At 42.6% G+C, this 15,741-nt stretch overlaps 2 protein-coding genes across 2 annotated transcripts; both read right to left on the bottom strand.

Moving 5' to 3' along the window:
* Positions 1–575: 575 nt before the first annotated feature.
* Positions 576–13,233, bottom strand: LOC145708831 (uncharacterized). Its single transcript, XM_081786528.1, has 15 exons — positions 13,043–13,233; positions 12,845–12,997; positions 12,399–12,803; positions 11,868–12,059; positions 10,240–10,311; positions 8,221–8,347; positions 5,904–8,180; positions 4,490–5,539; positions 3,938–4,444; positions 3,407–3,649; positions 3,128–3,345; positions 2,775–2,927; positions 2,296–2,325; positions 1,288–2,019; positions 576–914 (listed from the first exon to the last, which is right to left on the bottom strand). The coding sequence occupies exons 1-15, from the start codon at positions 13,124–13,126 to the stop codon at positions 576–578; spliced, it is 6,582 nt and encodes a 2,193-aa protein (XP_081642654.1). The 5' UTR covers positions 13,127–13,233.
* Positions 13,234–13,561: 328 nt separating this feature from the next.
* On the bottom strand, positions 13,562–15,684 carry LOC145708134 (serine/threonine-protein kinase PAK 1-like). The gene is made up of 6 exons (XM_081785775.1): positions 15,363–15,684; positions 15,183–15,322; positions 14,987–15,137; positions 14,431–14,616; positions 14,200–14,389; positions 13,562–14,010 (listed from the first exon to the last, which is right to left on the bottom strand). Exons 1-6 carry the CDS (start codon positions 15,606–15,608, stop codon positions 13,877–13,879), a joined length of 1,047 nt encoding a protein of 348 aa, XP_081641901.1. The 5' UTR covers positions 15,609–15,684; the 3' UTR covers positions 13,562–13,876.
* Between the last annotated feature and the right edge of the window lie 57 nt (positions 15,685–15,741).

Genomic DNA, 15,741 nt, shown 5'->3' with positions numbered 1-15,741 from the left:
CGCTACATTTTCGGTTACATGGAAAAACTAAGATAACCGCTTCCCACTCATAGTTTCATATTTCAGGTACTGTGCCATCCGCTACTAGTTGCCGCCTAAATCCGACCCTCGCGACAACTAGTAGCAGTGAAAACGGGCGCTTTCTCTTCAGCGCTCAAGCAAAAGTTGCCCTTTCTCGGCGGGTTATGCGCCCTATATTCGCCTTGGCGGGGGCCTATGCGGCAACTATTAGCGGTGAGCGCGAAGGATAAAAATGCGACCCACGCGACAACTAGTAGCAGTGAAACGGACCGGCAACTAGTAGCGGATGGCACAGTTTCGGAAGATATTAATGGGTTTCTATTTACAATAAATTGACTCATTATTTGAAGACTAAAAACTAAATTATCAATTAAGGTTACCGTTCTAAGATGCCTGGCTTAATTTTATACCAGAAAGATAGAATTTCTTTTTCAGTCTGGTCATCAAGAAATTCATGATTCACCGCTTCAAGGGAAGCAGTCAATTACATGTGAGAAATAAAAATTTAATTTTGATGGTATTTAACTAGAAGGGTTTGTTAATTAAAAATAATGCTAATTAAGAATCGTATGTGAGAGCCATTCCTCGAGCTCATCGCGAACTTCCAATAAAATGGAGTTGTCCCTTCCACCTTTTCTCGTGCCAGCCTGCATCTTGAGCAGCTCAGCAACGCGCGACTCAGCAAGTTCAAGCTCGTTATGCAGTTCGGCTACTGTGCCTTCAAGAAGAGCCACCTTTTCGTTTTCGTCCTTAGACTCGATAGAGTCTGATGATTTGTTCGCAGGCTGGTCAAAGTCGACTAGTGGGCCATCTCCTTGAGGGCCGTTCGTATCCCCATCAGTGATGTTCAACTCGTCTTTGAGGGAAAAGTCACATAGACTTTCGTCATGGTCCTAAAAATTCAGTAAAGCGAATTCATTTGCGTTGACTTTTCTTGTGATCGAAATAGATACGAACGAGAAAGTTAGCGAAGCAATTAGGTGACGCTCAATAGAGGCCTTCTCCACCTGATTAGTGCATAACCGGACAAGCCACAATATGTAGCGTAAAAAGCAACAAGTGTAAGATGGGAGAACCTTCTTGCAAGTGCACTTTGGCATATCGTCGATATGTTATCGAATATAAATAAATATGCCAACTATCAATAATGCAACTCTATCAGTCATACAGAACAAGAAATGCTGAAAGAGAATCTTATTATTGCATCTATAATTATTTAAGAAAAATATAGTTAGGGTCCCCAGGAGGCTATAAGCTGACTGTTACCTGAGTAGCTTTCAAGAGCTCAATATTTCTTGCCATTTTGCCAATAATCTCTTCTTGCATCTCACACTTGATCTTCAATGTTTTGAATTCACTCTCATCGACAGATATCTCATTTTCGTTCGTAACATTTCCCGATTTCGTAGACATGTTCGCAAGCTCGCTTTTCAGCTTTTCATTTTCGGTCTTCGATCGTGAGAGCTCATCTTGGAGCACGAGCAGCTCTTCTTCTTTTTCGAAAATCTGATTGTCCTTTTCAGATAGATCTTCCAGCAGAGAACCCACTGTCTTTATGGGCTTGTCGCGAGGTGATGCTTGCTTTTGGCGCTCTTTTTCAAGATCATTCTTGAGAACAAGAATCTGCTCTTCGAGGTCAGTGATCGCCATGGTCTTTGACTCCAAGTCTGCGGCCAGTTTCGCATGTTCAGCCGGATCTACTGATGGCTCTTTGGGATCAGATAAATCAAGAGCTGAAACATCTCCAGATCCATTGAGTCGACTTTCATCGCGGAAAGCTTTAGAGTTGTTGCCGGACGAGGCAAATGATGAGTTGTTCTGCGACATCGTTTTTGATTTCAGTGAGGAGTCGCCAAATTTAAGTCTGTCAATGAAGGTCTCAAGATCAGCAATACGATCGAATGCGAGTTTAAGCTCACTCTGGAGCTGCTCTTTTTCGAATTCAATAGCGGTATACTGGTTTATTCGCTTTTGTGCTTCGGCCTCGGCACTTTCCAGCTAGAGAAGACGTTAATTTGTTGTTTCGGGCACAATGCGTAGGGCAAATACTGTATTTATGCGCGTGTATGGGTAAGAACTTTAGTGAATGGCACTTCTGGCGGGAGAGTGGATTTTTGATAGGAGAACGGAAGGAGACTCAAATAATGGTAAGTGAGCTTATTTGATGAGAAGACCTTTTGATTACCGCGCATTTTCGTGAAATTAGGTGAATAGGTACGAAGTCATACGATGTAGAAGGTCATGCGATAATGTGACATTCGAAGGTGAATTTACCTCTTTATATCGTCGAAAATACTCCCGGTGCTTTAAAATAGTCAGATGATCGAAATTCAGTAGTGTCTAATTTTTCCAACAAAGCAAATGCTTATCTAAGGTGGATCCTCGCCGAGTGCTCGATATAGAACATAATGTGTATCATATCGAGATGAGATTATTTTAAGTGTTCATTTCCGAAATAGATAGCATTTTCATCCCGCCGACAACGATATCACTGATTATATCGAGTAATAAGAATTTTTTGAGCACAAAAGTTAATTTCTGTACTAGGGCTGATGAAGGCACGTTTGATGCCGAAACGCGTCCCCTAAATAAAACAACGAATCTATCAATAAGAATATATCTCGGGCTTATTGGAGAATTACTCAAAAGTGAACTAATAAAATATTCAATTAGTCGGGGTGATTATGATGGTTTTTTAAAGTAATAATTCTCATTGTGAATCAAATTACGAAAAATAAGATAAGAATGCTCACCTTAACGCATAGCTCGTTGTAGTCGGCTTGGATTTTATTCTGAAGCTCTCTCTCGCGTTCTAACTCTGTCTCTAGCTGCTCAAGTTTTTGGGCAGCATGGGGCGCGAAGGAATTGTTATGAAGCGACTCTTCCAAGGTGTTGGCTTGCTCGATCTGAAGGAAAATTCTAAATCCACTTCAAAAAATTAGAAATAACGGCCCCTTTGTGCTTGAGTGTTTTGTTGGAGTCGCACACAAAGGGGCGGCGAGCGGTAGCCTGATGGATGCATAGCGTGTTCTATAATTTACGCCGTTTCCGTCATAATTTAGATCCGTCAGAAGAAGGCTCCGAATGAATTTAGCCAAAAATTTACCTTCTGAGCGTCTTTGACTTTCTCGAGTGCGAGCTGAAGCGCTTGAACTTTGCGTTCGAGGTGATCACGCTCAGCGTCTTGTTCCGACGTCTGTTTTGTAATAAACTCGGTTTTTGTTTCACACTCGCGCTCTGCGAACTGGAGACGATCGCGTAGTTCCGTGTTTTGTTGGAGCAAGGATTCCACGTTGCTGACCTCCTTTGAAATCTGCTCCTCAACTAAAGAGATGGTATGAAGAATAATCCCTTTATGAACTGAAAACGCTAAGAATAGACCTACCAATGTGGTTAAGGCGGCGAATTTCTTCATCTTTCGCATTGCGCTCTTCGTGCAAGTTCAGCTGCAGCGTTTCATACATTCGTCGTACTTCATCGTTGGCATCATCCAGTCGCTCGGTGATGAGAACTTTAAGCTCTTCTTGAAGTTTGTTGTTCTCCTGTCGTAATCCAGAGAGCTCCCGTTTCATTTCAGCCAGTTCAGACCCAGGCTTCTTAGGTGAGAGGGGCAAAGGCTCTTCCTCTCCTAAATAGAATTGTCAAAAGTGACTCTATAAAAATTTTGCACAAGCAATCACGCTAACAACAATTTCATGCAAGGGCGAAAGAATTAAAAATCAACGTTAATGAATTCAGCAGTATTTAAATCAATGATTGTCAGTCCATATAATGATTTGGGACGATATTCGATGACTAAAAATTAACATATCTATATTCTATAGAACGCGGTGATCTCCGGTCAGAATTATAGATTGTATCATAAAAAATTGGTTTGATTATAATGATCTACGACATCTCGAGGATGAATTTTTACCATAGCCAGTGAAGGACTCATCCTTAGCACCCGGATCAGTAGTTGTGTCAAGAGTAAAAAGATTCTTCAATCCAGGCTTTTCAAGAGTTTCGACATTTCCGTCGCTATGCTCAGTAGACTCTCGTGCTTCCTTACCCTGTTTGATCTCGTGGATAATCGTATCAAGAAGCAGGATCACTTGTTCCGTTGCGGCGAGACCCTCTTCCAAGTCCATCTCGTCGTCACCGATCGGATGCTGCTCGAGGATAGAGGCTTCTAGTGCATCATTGTTCGCCAGTTGGATCGCGTCTTTTACTCTTGAGTAAATCTTCGCCAAGGCGCTTCTGAGTTGCTCGTTTTCTTCGAAGATCTTTTCATGGACTTCGTCGAACTCTTTACGCTCGTGCCCGAAGCCAGTCATCATGCGTTCGAAGCGTTCTGGTGTCTCCAACTTTATTTGGTCCAGCTCTTTCTCGACCTTGGACAGCTGATTACGCAGGGCGATGTTCTCTTGTGAAAGCTGTTCCTCTGAAAAACCGGATAAAAGCTCCTGGGACACCTAAGGGTTATTACCTGTATTAATAGTTCGTTCAAGCTCGTCTGCGAATTCTTCAGCCTGGTTTTGAAGAAATTTATTTTCCTCCTGAACTCGAGCTACTTCTTCGGGAACATTGATTTCCTTCTTGTCAAGCTCAGTTTGAAGCTCGCTGATCTTTTCGCGAAGTTTGGAAATTTCGGCTCTGAATTTATCTTTCTCGGTGGCACGTAGTTCTTCGATTTCAGAGATGTGGTCATTCTTAGCACAGAGCTGATCCTCCCGTTCTCTTGACAGTTCTTCGATCTTCGTTTCGAGCGCTCTTAATTCGTTTTGATTGTCTTCAATCTCTTGCGAATTGTCGAGCTCGGGGTTTTCATATTTAGCCAGACGCCCTTGAAGCTCTTTGACAAGATCTTCAAGACGAATGACTTCGATCTCTTTTGAGTCCATTTCGAGTATGTCGGAGTCAGGAAGGGAGCCTTCACGAACTTCATCATCTTCGTGTGCGTGCTCTTCCACAAGATTATGAACGGTCCCGATTGAGTTTCTGGAGTCGCCTTCACCCTCAGGACCAAGCACAGGCACACGGATCTGAATCGGCATGTACTCAGTGGCGTTCGTCGCGTTTGTCATCATACTTTGGTTCATGCTCTTAAATTGCGTCTCGTACTCGTTCTTCACTTTTTCGACGTAAGCTCTAAGCGTGTGGATCTCAGAATTCAGAGCATCCTCTACTTTGGCCTTCTGCTCAATCTGACCCGTCAAGACTCTGATTTCCTGACGATAGTGTTCATTTTTGTTATTTTCAGATTGGATCTGCGCCAGAATATCCAAATGCTCTTGGGCGGCCTCGTCACTCTTCTTGTTGAGTTCTTCAACCCTTTCTTTGAGTAGATCGTTTTCGGACTTGAGCTGCTCGGCGTAGGGAATGAGCTCAGCCATGTCCCGCGTGAGGGTTTCCATCTCGACGTCCCTGTCGTCGTTATTTTCGGCAATGTCGTGCTGCAGCGCACTGAGCTCTTTCTGGTGGGCTTCACAGACTTCCTCGAGCTGTCTCTCGCTTTCGGCCAACTGTTCGTTGAGTTCTATTCACGCGCTCGACAATAATTCTCCTCTCATCACAGTTCTCAGGCCAAATAACAAAAGAATATGTCAAAGAATTGCGACTATGCCCAAATTCGACAAAAAGCTTAAAATAAAGGAGCGCAAGAATGTACCAAGGAATCAAGGCCGAGCAAAGCGCGAATGAGTAAGATGCAAATATTTGTCATGGACCGTAAATGGTGAACTGACTGTATTTACATAGATAGTACCTCTTCATTCACTGTAAATAGTTTCTAGGGGGTCAGAAGGCATAATTTACACCTGTGAAAAGGTCAAACAGATGCCAATTATTCTTGGGCGCCTTTTTACGGAAGTTATTCAATTATTTAATGGGAGTTCCCATACTGAGAGAATAATAAAAATAAAATAATCTTATTTTCCATGAAATTACAATCCCCCCAAAAAATATATCAAAGCACGATCCTTTAATATTGGAGTTAAATTCTTCTACCTTCACGTTCAACTGTTTATTGTACATCTCTTCCATTTCCTCCAACTCCGCATTTTTCTCGTTGAAGAATTGGACAATTTTGAGTTGGTTGGCAGCTTCGAATTCTTTCCGCTCCTCCGTCAATCGCGTGTGTTGAGAAACAATCTCGGCGGCCAATTGGTCACAGTCTTTTCTAGCGCGATCGAGCTGTTGGACGAAGTCCGAATTTTCCGCTGATTTCGCATCTAGCGCCATTTTCGCCTCCTCGAGCTCCGCGATCAGTCGATCCACTTCGGCTACATGATTTTGATCTCGCTTATCGAGTACTCCTTTCAAGTTTTCGACTTTTGCGAGATCAAGGGGATGTTCTTCTAGCGAGTCAGCCTCGTCGCTCGAAAACTTACGGACAATAGGCACTAGGCTAGATGTAACAACTTCTTCTCGTTTCTTGATTTCCGAAAGCTCGTCCGCCAGAGTCTGTTTTTCGTGAAGAAGGTTCGACATTTTCTCTTCGAGTTCATGCACGCTGCCAGCTGCCAACGCCTCGCCAGCTAGTGCTTTCGCAAGAGCTGCCTCGAGACTTTCCGCTCTTTTATTGAGTTGATCTCCTTGATCTTTCGTCTCTTTCAACTCATTTTCGAGAAGGTTGTACTCCTCGATAACGATTCCGTGCGTCTCCTGCAATTCTTCAAGCTCCTTTTTCAGTGTACGAAGCTCAGCGCACTCATCCTGCAACTCCTTGCATCGATCTTCGCCCTCGGTTTTTACCGAATTAAGCACATCGATTTCCGCTCGCAGCTTTTCACTCTCCATTTGATTCTGCGCCAACAGTTCCTTTTGCGCTTCTAAATGCTCGCGCATTTCCTTTAGCTGAACTTCAGTCGCGGTTTTCTGCGCCGCCTGAACGGCAAGAGCTTCGCTTGTCTCGACGTCCTTTGAACTGGCTTGTCCCTTGAAGATTTCGAATTCCTCGCTCACTTTTTGGCATTTCTCTTTCGCCTCTGCCAGCTCAAGTTTAGTGCCTTCGATCTCTTCTGCACGCTCTTTGAGCTGTTTGTCCAATCTATCGCGCTCGTCTGTGACTTCGTGGAGCTGCTCCTGCACAGCAGTAAAGATCTTGAGTTTCTCATCTTTGTCGGCAAGCTGAACCGCAAAGATTTCGTAGTCTTTGACCAACGATTCAATCTCGTCCTTCGCATGCTCGTTCTCGCGGTTGAAGACCTCCCGCTCCGCATTAAAACCGGCTTCTTGGGTCTCAATGTGCGTTTGAAGGTCTTGAATCTTTGCTTCCAGATCTTCAAGATGTTCAGTTCTCGTCTTGAGGAGTTTGATCTCGTCATCTCGACGATCTAGGATCTCGCGACTCTGATCATCGCGGCTCTTCAGATCAACAATGATTTCCTCCATACTGATCACGTTAGCTTCGGTCTCTTCTAGCTTATTTTGCAGAGCTTCCATCTGGTCAGAAAGCTTTTTGTTTTCTTCACTTTCTGTCTTGGCCTTTTCTTTCATCTGATCTCGCTCTCCGATGAGCATCGCCTTGGTGGTACTCAATTCCTCGAGCTTTTGCGACCACTCTTTGCTCATTTCCGCCATCTGATCTTGAACAGAAACCATTGTGGCTACTCGTCCGCTGAGCTCCTTCACGTCGTTGTCTTTCTCAATGATCTGCTTGCTTAGAGCGTCGACTCTGTTGTGCTCGCTCTTCAGCTCGCGCGTCAGCTGATCGATCTTTTCCTGCAACTCGGCTTCAATTTGCTGAGCGGATGCAGCCGACTCCTCCGCCTCGTCCTTTGCTGTTTTAATAACGTCGGAGTAATACTCGATGTCTTTTTCCAACTCGTGAATTTTGGCTTCCATTTCTTCTCTCTCATCATCCCACTGTTTTTTATTCTCGACGAGTAGAACACCGCGCGACTCGATCTCCTGGTTCAACTTACTGACAAGGTCTTCTGTCTTTCCTTCACTTTCTTGAATCGCCGACTCGTACAACTTCTTGAACTGGCCCTGCTCTTGCTCTCGCTCGTCGAGCAGCTGCTTTATTCGAGCGCTGTACGTTTGATTTTGACTTTCGCTCTCTTCAAGCGCCTTCTGAGTGAGACTGAGGTCCTCTTCCAGTTGCGTGATTTTTCGCTTATTCGGAATTTCGCCGTTGAGTGCAGCATCGCGGAAGGTCTCGAAATTCGCAGTAGCTTTGCACAGACTTAGCCAAAGTCAAATCGATTAACTTACCTTGAGCTAAATGCTCTTGAAGTTCTTTGTGGTTTTCTTGAAGTCTGAGGTAGTTGTCGTGAGTAGCTCTGCTCTGATCAAGCTCCGTCCGCAGTGTCGCATTTTCGGCCTTGATTCTTTCATATTCCTGAAATGCATTTTTTTAAATGGTCTTGAGAATATCAACACCAAAAAATTACACCATTATGCCAGAAAAAGAAGTAACCTGTCCCGCATAATAAAATAAATACCCGCACCAATACCGATTCACGCAAGTTAGAAACCTGATTTAGATACTCTCTCCTTGAAGTAACAGCCTTGCCGAGATTATTGAGAGTCGAGGAAAATAACTGTTTGTTAACTACTTTTATTTTAGCATGATCTGTCTTAAACCGAGCTCCTCAAAAGTTATCGTGATGCATCCCGCGCGAAAGTCACCTGTTTTCGTTTCCAGAACTTCATTTCTTTGACGAGTCTCTCATTCGCAAAAAAAATGAAAAACAAAATAAAAGAAGCGCTGTCCTGTTTTCCGCTGAATCTCGAGGCGGCGATCGTTAGATTACTTTCAGAGTTTCTAGTGAGACTCTTCTTGCGGAGATTATCTCTCTCAAGAGCCAATGGAAAAAATCAGTTTCGGCAAAAGTGCGAAAAAGCCAGGTGACAGAAGGGAAAACAGGAAACGCCAGCGAATGAGATAAATGAAAGGAACTGGCGGCGCGGGGAGGACCTATCCTCGGGCCTGCAGAAAAAGTGAAGAGGAAAGGGAAGCACGTGGGACTTGTAGAGCTCGGCCTGAATGGAGTCAAAGTCACTGCGGATTTGCTGGAATGTTTCATTTACTATATTTTCGCGCTCTATTTTTGGGATCATTATTGTACAATGTTACACCTAGAGGAGTAGTCAAATGCCCTCCAAACGAGTTCAAAAATATATAAAACACATTCACACTAAAAACGGTTTTCAGGAACGCCGAAAGAGGGGAAACACGTTCTTTGTGCGTTCTGCTTCTAACAGATAAATTATATAATCTGCTGTGTGGTAAAATAAAATAATTCTTAAAGGTCCCTTTCTTTTGTCTTAGCGAGTTCAGAGTCGATCCTGTCGAGCTCGTCTTTAGCATGTCTGCGCTCTTTGGCGAGGCGCTCACGTTCCTGCTCCATTTCCTGGGTTAATTTCTCTCCCCTTTCTCGTTGAGCCCATATTTTAGCCTTTCGCGCAGGTTTTCAAAATATCGTCCCAGCACCACGATGTGGTCAAAACCCGCCAAATTGAAACCTCGCCTTAAACTCTGCTTCCATCTCGTACAATCCGCATGTTTCCGAAGTGATAAGTTCGTTGAGAATTAAATTTAAGCAGGAGAGGAATTTATAGGGCTTTTGATAGAGTTTGGGCCACTTTCGCCTAGGGCAGAGCTGGGCTGTACGGATTGGAGGAGCAAGACCACTACACCACCGCTAAATACACTCCACAATCACCGCAGAAAACAATTTTTTCAACCCCGAGCTTACTATTAACTCACTAACGCACAAACACATTTTAATCACGTAATCTGAAGACCATTCATGAGAAAATAAATCTTGTAAATCTCGCCTACTTCCGCAGAAAAAATAGTAAAAAATTCACCCTTACGATTCAGCCCTAATTATGTTCAAAAAGAACAGCTTTTAAATTATGATTTATAACTACAGTTTGAACGCACTTTTGGTGAAAACTATAAAATAACCTGCAAGATTCGACTTCCTATAAATTTTTTCACTTGATGAATTACGAAAAATGAGAATTTGGACGGGAGGATCGTACATCTTACGAATGAAAAAAAATGGTAACAATTTACCGGGGAAACGGCCTTGATCAATGATCAAGATGGTGACTCTGCGCACAATCATTTTTATCCTTCGAACAAAATTAATTCATCTTATATAACACCCCTACATTTGCATTTTCGTTTTTGCTGACAAGTTATTTTCTTTTCTAGCGATGGGGCTATAATAAAGCCCCGAACAAGTACTTCCACGATTCAACTCAAGTTTCAAAACTTACATCTACGGCGACTTGGGAGTTGGCGAATGTCGCGGTCAGTTCATTTCGAAGGCGGTCTCGCTCGTCCGTCACCTAAACCATAGAATAAGCAATATAGGTAAATGCAGGAGAATGAATTAAGGGATCCTCCTCCGGAATCGCCAACTTTGACTCGAAATAACTTTTGTTTGGCATTGTGAATTTATCTAATTTCAATTTCATGTGAAAGTTTAGGCCTTCATTGCAATTTGCAAGTAGCGTTAGCTCTTTTCCGAATCCCAAACGTGCCACCAGAGGCTCTTGAAAAATTCGAATTTTCAGAAAACGCCTTTTTGGGGTGTTTTCAAGCCGAAATAAAATTTCATTGGGCTTTTGTTTTGCTCTTAAAACTTGCAGACTCGAAAGAGTAGACGCTTATCTGAATTTGCAAGTAGCTTTAGCATGATTGATCAAGTGAGAAAAAATTTTTCTTAAGAAAAACTATTCAAACCCATTTTCGCCTATTTTTGGCATTAAATTGCTCTCTAGCGCCGAATTATGGCCGAAAATTCTTGTGCGGGTATTATATTCTTACTCAGTACATCCTGAGCTTTCGATAGACCCCTTATTTGTATATTTTTGAGGACATTGAAAAGTCGAAAAAATTACGATTTTCACGCTAAGTACAATTTACATGCATTTTTGCGATTTTCGAAGGCTAAAGTTTTGAGTTAAGATATTTGTAAGGGGGGACTATAAACCATCAAAATGATGCATAGAACACGGGGAATCTAAATATGTCTCAGAAGGGCCCGTCATCAAGATTTGAAATTCCGGAGGGGGACCCCTTAAAAGGGATTATGAGAAAAGACCATAACAGTAGTACCGAGGCGATCTATTTTTAATTAATATTGATAATGAGGCTTATCCATTAACGATACAATGATTAGTCTGGGTAACACTAGAAGCAATTAGTGATCCTTTACCAGCGCCATCAAATGAGGTCGCAGCGATGAAGAATATCATCGCGAAATGAACGAGGACTCAAAAGAGTCCTCGCCCCTAACTTAAACTAATGATAAAATTGTCACTAAAATCGGTGATAAAGGACCGAGTATCTCTCTTATCCGACACAAGTGTACTTGATAAACTATCAACTTATTAGAGGGAAATAATTTCAGGCCATCCTTTAATCCGAAAATTAAGCAAAGATAACTTTTAATTGTCTTTTCTTTCAAAGGCTGACTATAAATATAGAGAGAAAATCCGGTGGGCACTCACTGGAAAAGAGATTGTTTTATTCAGTCTCTCTGAATTTGGGTCTGCTTTTCTCTTTCTCTTGATGGGAATCGCCTTTCCGTCTATGTGAACGAAGTAGCCGAGGCTATCCTCACTCATTAGCGAGAACGGAGCGAGTCAAACGACAGTTGAGAAAGGACGCGCCCCTACGTTCCATTCTCTAACTGTAATGCAAATTTGACTATCAGCAAAAAGTGAAATCGCCTTCCGAATATGTGTACACACGCACTCGAGGTAGAAAACATCGAAAACTATAATTGCTTATGCGTTTATTGACTAAAATCCAACGTGCGAGTTAAATTGAACAAAGTTAATAACTAAAAACTGCTTATTCTGAAAAGAATAAAGCATCGACTACGATATCAACTTACCCCTGGATTTACCTCGTAAAACTTGTCATTGATCGCGTCTAGCTCGCGTATGTTCGTATGAAAGTCATCATCGTCAGAATCCGAAAAGGTTTGATTGTCATTGTTGACTTTCTCGCTCTCGAGCTCTGCGATTCTTTCATCCTTTTTTCTCAGCTCCTCAGTGAGGGATTTTTCTTGAGCGATGTAAAGTTCCTGAAAAATAAATTTATGAAAACTCATAGCGTGATTATTTCATTTAGTTGTCTCGTCACTGATTTACGATTAATTTGCGAGTTTGATCACCCTGTTTGGTCTTGTCTATAATCGGAGAAAAATCAAGATTTAAAAAATATATATTTAGTGATTTACTACCTCTCGACCGCGCAGTTTTTCCTTTTTTGAAGGTCGTTTCTTGGTCGATAAGAATGAGAATTTTCTCTTTAGTTTGAACTTTCCCATTTATAGAGACTTGAACTTAAAAACGTTTTTTCACGAAAAAAATCTGAGAAAGTCGAGGTAAAAAACGCCCGCAAAAAACAATAACAATCGCACCTGCTGTTTATCTCGCTCGGAAAGGAGATATCGGTTTTCCTCCTCGAGCGCTTCTCGGATGCGACTTCGATCGTCCTTGTTGATTTCCAAGTCTTCCTGCAGTTGAGAAACTTGACGTTCAAGTTTTGTCTTTTCTTCAAGAAGGAAGCGAAGCTTGTCATCGGCCTCTTGCTGCCGGTTTCTGAAGTCTTGCTCGAGCTGGTCGATTTGCGCATGTTGACGTTCAACGTGCGTGTTTTGTTTCTCTTCCATCTCTTTTACCAGTTGATCTTTTCTGGCAAGCTGTTCGGCAAGGTCTTCGATTCGCGAACGGGCACAATCCAGTTCTTCTTGGGCCTTGAAAAACTTCTCGCTCTCGGCGTCAAGGTCTTCTCTGAGGCGATCTACCTCTCGCTGACTCGTTCCCTGGACAAGTCAATATCGAAGCTATTCTAGAATTTCCTTACCTGTCCAGCGAGCGTCATCTCCAAAAGTTTCGTCTTTTCAACTTCCTCCTGAAGTCGCTTCTGCTGCGTTTCCAGCTGTTTTTCAAATTCCACTTGAATCTTGCTGGCTTCCGACATGAAATGGTTATTGTTGTGCATCGCCACCGCATTCAGCTAAGATTAACCCGTAAAAGAACATTTATTCAATTCGAAATTAACCTTGACGCCCATTTGATCGATTTGGCGACCGGCAGCGTCAAGTTGCTCGGTTAGGCGACTGATGATGTCGTTTTTCTCCGACATCGAAATTTCCAGCTCTTCTATTCGCGATGCAGAGGTGTTACTTGGGTCTAGAGTTGAGTTGTTGCTAGAGTCGAAAGCTGATGGAATGTGTCGAAGTGATGAGGATCTATCTGCTCTTGGTTTCATAAAGTTATAAATAAATGACAATTTCAAAAGTTAATTTAATTTAAGAAGCCTAAACTAATTTAGCAGCTTCTTTCTTCTGTAGATGCTCCTTCATTTTGTCGAAGAATTTCTTCTTCGTTGCAGCTTTGTCCGCCATGGTGAATGAAAGTAGTTTTGAGTCGTGTTAGTCTTTGTTGTTTTTTAGTGCTGGTATGTCATGAAGTTGATTTGAGATAGCGTTTCTATTTGGAATGGCAGTGAAATCGCCCGATCACGATTTGCCTATCAGCTCTCTAAAGTTAAAATAAATTAGAAGAGTTTTGACGCCGGAATCATGTAGGTTTTTTATCTGGGAAAACGAGTGATTGATAGGTGAAAAGAGTGAGGAAGAGCGATCGAAAGAGGAAGGTCCTGAATACTACTGAAGGAAGAACAGTCAGTAACTGGATAAAATGATAGGAAGGTTGAATAAAAAGCTTTTTTTCTTTGAGTCGGCGGTTCTAGTGGGTGAAGATTCGTGCTTGAACAAACATGTTGAAAATTCTTTTTTTTTGGGAGGGCGATATTGTTAGCGGCAAGACTAAGACGTATTACAATAAGAAATAAGGAAGAAAGCGGGATTTTGGGTTGCTCACGAAGTGCGGGTCAAAGGCGATTTCCTTCCAGCACTTCTCTGGCGGCGAGAATGAGGGGAGTCAATGAACTTAACGGTTTTGAATGCTTTAGGAAGCGGTGTTTCAGCAGTTGAGTAGCGCTCCATCGTTTTTCGATGTCCACTTCTATTAATATCGTATTAGATGGATGGTCGCTTATTAATATTCGCCCGAAGTATATGCTATCAAAGTCTCAAACGTTGTCGAACAAACGATAACATTTTCCGTTATTGGAAATTCTATCCTTTGAGGATTGATGGCAAATGTCGAAGCCTTCGTGACAAAGGATCACGGAAACAAGAATGAGTTGCTTACCTAAACAACAGGAGAGAAAATCTTGGAAATCTTCACTGAGGGAATCTTTGTTTTCGATTTCAGGCGTTCCATTAGACGCGATAAGAAAAAGAGCTCTGAGGGGTTTCTCGTTTAAGTAGGGCGGCTCACCTTCCACCATCTCGATGGCCATTATTCCTAACGACCAAACATCGACTTTGGGCCCGTAAGTCTTGAGAAAATGTTCCACCAACGAATCGAATAAATACTGACCTTTCGCTTGACGACTTCGGGAGCCATCCAATACGGCGTACCCACCATGGTCGTCCGTTTTTCGCCTTTTAGTTCAGCACAAAAGCCAAAGTCGGTGAGTTTGACTGAGCCGTCCATTCCCAGCAGAATATTATCAGACTTGATATCACGGTGGATTACGCTCCTGGCATGAAGGAATTCAAGCGCCTAGTAAAGAATACAAGTAAGAAAGCAAATGGCCGACTCCTAGTAAAATAAAAAGGCTAGACGTCAGCAGTTCTTATTGAGAATTCGACGACCGCCAACGCAGGTATCTTACGTAAAGGTAATCGCACTACGTCGTTATGGCTTTGCTTCCATATAGGAAAAATTCGGATAATATCAGCCCTTGGGCTAATTTATTCCTGAAATATAGATAGACCTAGATTTTCACGTATAAGGGATGATTTATGTCTCAAAAATTAATATAACGTCGCTTAATTTACAAAGAAAACTGCGCATTATAAATATCTTACGAAAAAAAAACAAATGACTTAAGAGGGTCCAGCGTCACAGACACCTGGAATGGAGAATTTACCTCAAGAACTTCGCGACAGACGGCGGCGATTTGCCCTTCATCCATGCACGTTTCTGTGACAACGTCGGTTAGGCTTCCACCAGCGAGGAATTCCATCACAACCCAGAGCTCATCGTTTTTGATGAAAGAGTCCAGATAGTTGACAATATTTCTTTTAAAAGTCAAGTTGAAATGAGCGAATCTAAATAACTCCTACCTGTGCTTGTGGCTTTTCATTACAATGATTTCATTGATGATGAGCTCTTTTTTTGGTTGCGCGGCGAGATTCATTTGCTTTATCGCCACTTCGCGACCAGTAGATGTCTCAACGGCAGTGTACACGACCCCAGATGCACCCTAAAAGGATACTAATGATAGAATGAAAATTGTCGCATACCTGTCCTATTTTCTTGAAATTTCTATACTTGAGCTCCGGATCGCCGACCGAGACGATCTTGCGGAGTCTACTGTAGACCTCCTCGTCCGAGATTTTGCTTTTTGACGATCGCACACGGCGAGCAACACCATTCGCGTCCACTTGCACTTGGCTTTTGTTGCTACTCTTTGAATTCTCTTCTGTGGAAGCCTCCTCGACCAAACCCATGGGCTCAACGACGGTCAGTCGCTTTGTGTTGATTGACATTGTGCTCAAGGGACGCGGCGGAGGCTGTGGAGGGGGAACTGACTCGTCTTCGTCTTCTGATGAAGATGATGGCAGGCTTCTGTTTTGAGCTACTCATATCTTGTTTTTCTAATCGGCAATTATCAACCGACAA

The sequence above is a fragment of the Oikopleura dioica genome, chromosome XSR (assembly GCF_907165135.1).
Source record: "Oikopleura dioica chromosome XSR, OKI2018_I68_1.0, whole genome shotgun sequence".
In the NCBI taxonomy this organism is placed as follows: Eukaryota; Metazoa; Chordata; class Appendicularia; order Copelata; family Oikopleuridae; genus Oikopleura; species Oikopleura dioica.
This window is presented reverse-complemented; position numbering and strand designations above follow the sequence as displayed.